General features: G+C 55.1%; 1 protein-coding gene across 1 annotated transcript in view; it reads right to left on the bottom strand.

The window, feature by feature from the left end:
- Positions 1-1,932, bottom strand: part of EEF1G (eukaryotic translation elongation factor 1 gamma) — a gene marked incomplete at both ends in the record, with an annotated part of 8,337 nt that overhangs the window by 2,890 nt on the left and 3,515 nt on the right. Inside the window, 3 exons of the mRNA XM_031065827.1 lie at positions 50-179; positions 990-1,133; positions 1,891-1,927. Of these exons, the coding sequence (XP_030921687.1) occupies positions 50-179; positions 990-1,133; positions 1,891-1,927 (311 nt within the window). The remainder of the gene's footprint in view (positions 1-49; positions 180-989; positions 1,134-1,890; positions 1,928-1,932) is intronic.

The following is a 1,932-nucleotide window of genomic DNA, read 5'->3' as shown; positions in this document are numbered from 1 at the left end:
GTGTGCCCAGGTGTGCCCCACCCCCCCAGGTGCCCCCAGGTGTGCCCACCGTCGAACTGGGCCATCCTCTGGCACAGCTGCACCTCCCCCAGCACGGCCTTGAACTCCGGCTGGTTCAGGCAGGTGAGGAACCAGCGCGTGACGTTCCCAAAGGGGCCCCGGAACGCCGGGTCCAGCACCTGGCGGGGAAAAAACCACCCTGAGTACACCTGAAACACACCTGGGATACACCTGAGCCATCTGAAATGCACCCTAAAGACAGCCTAAAGACAGCCCAAGTGCACCTGGGATTCCCCAACTGCACCTGGGAAATCTGAAATGCACCCCAAATACACCTGGGAAATCTGAAATGCACCCCAAATACACCTGGGAAATCTGAAATGCACCCCAAATACACCTGGGATTCCCCAAATACACCTGGGATCCCAAAGGGAGCCCTGAACGTGTGGTCCACCACATGGGGAGGGGAAAACCACCCTAAATACACCTGAGATACACCTGGAATACACCCGGGATACACCTGAGATACACCTGGGATACACCTGGGATACACCCGGGATACACCTGAGATACACCTGAGATACACCCGGGATACACCTGGGATACACCTGAGATACACCCGGGGATACACCTGGGATACACCTGGGATCCCCAGAACCGCCTCCAGGACAGTCCTAAACCCCTCTGGGACTCTGAAAAAACCTCCCTGACACCCCCAAAACTGCCTTAAATCCCTCAAAATGCCCCAAAATGCCCCGAAATGCCCCCAAACCCCGCGGTACCTGTTTGTAGAGCCAGAGCAGGGCGCACACCAGGCTGATGTCGGCCAGGCTCACCCTCTGGGAATGCCCCCAAAACTGCCCCAAATCCCCCCCAAATCACCCAAAATGCCCCCAAATCGCCCGAAATGCCCCCAAATCGCCCAAAATGCCCCCAAACCCCCAGAAATGCCCCCAAACCCCCAGAAATGCCCCCAAACCCCGCGGTACCTGTTTGTAGAGCCAGAGCAGGGCGCACACCAGGCTGATGTCGGCCAGGCTCACCCTCTCCCCCACCAGGAACGTTCTGGTTCTCAGGTGCCCGTCCAGCACCCCCAGAACCTTCCGGACCTCCTCCTTGGCCACCTCCGTGGCCTGCGGGCACAGAAACAGACAGGGGACCCCAAAAATGGGACGGGGAACCCCAAAATCGGGAAACGGACCCCAAAATTTGAGGATTGAACCCCAAAATTGGGAAGAGGAACCCGAAATTGGCGTGGGAACGCCAAACCTGGGGAACAGACCCCAAAATTGGGATGGGGGACCCTAAATTGGGGAATGCAGCCCAAAATTGGGAAATGGACCCCAAAATCGGTGAATGCACCCCAAAAATGGGGTGGAGAACCCCAGAAATGGGGAATGGACACCAAAGTTGGGATGGGGACCCCAAAGATGGGGAAGGAACCCCAAAATATGGGAATGGACATCAACATTGGGGAATGCACCCCAAAAATGGGGAACAGACCCCGAGATTGGGATGGAGGAGCCCAAAAATAGGGAATGGACCCTAAAATCAGGGAGGAGAGGCCAAAACTGGGATGGGGAACCCCAAATTTGGGAATGGAACCCCAAAACCACCCCTGACCCTCCCAAATCCCCTCAGATCTCCCGCCAGGACCCCCCCAAAAAAACCCCAAAATCTCCAAAAATTCCCCCAAAACCCCCAAACCTCCCCAGACCTGTTTGTTGTAGTGCAGGATGCCCAGCGTGGGGAATGCCCAAAACCCCCTCAAAAATATTTAAAAAATCAAGAAAAATCCTAAAAAAATCCCAAGAAATCCCAAAAAAATCCTAAAAAAATCCCCAAAAATCCCCAAAAAAATCCAGAAATTCCCCCAATCCCCCCTTGTACCTGTTTGTTGTAGTGCAGGATGCCCAGCGTGGGGAACACCCA

This window comes from Geospiza fortis, unplaced genomic scaffold (genome assembly GCF_000277835.1).
Source record: "Geospiza fortis unplaced genomic scaffold, GeoFor_1.0 scaffold869, whole genome shotgun sequence".
In the NCBI taxonomy this organism is placed as follows: Eukaryota; Metazoa; Chordata; class Aves; order Passeriformes; family Thraupidae; genus Geospiza; species Geospiza fortis.
Note: the sequence above shows the minus strand (reverse complement) of the source record. Positions and strands in the feature narration are given on the sequence as shown.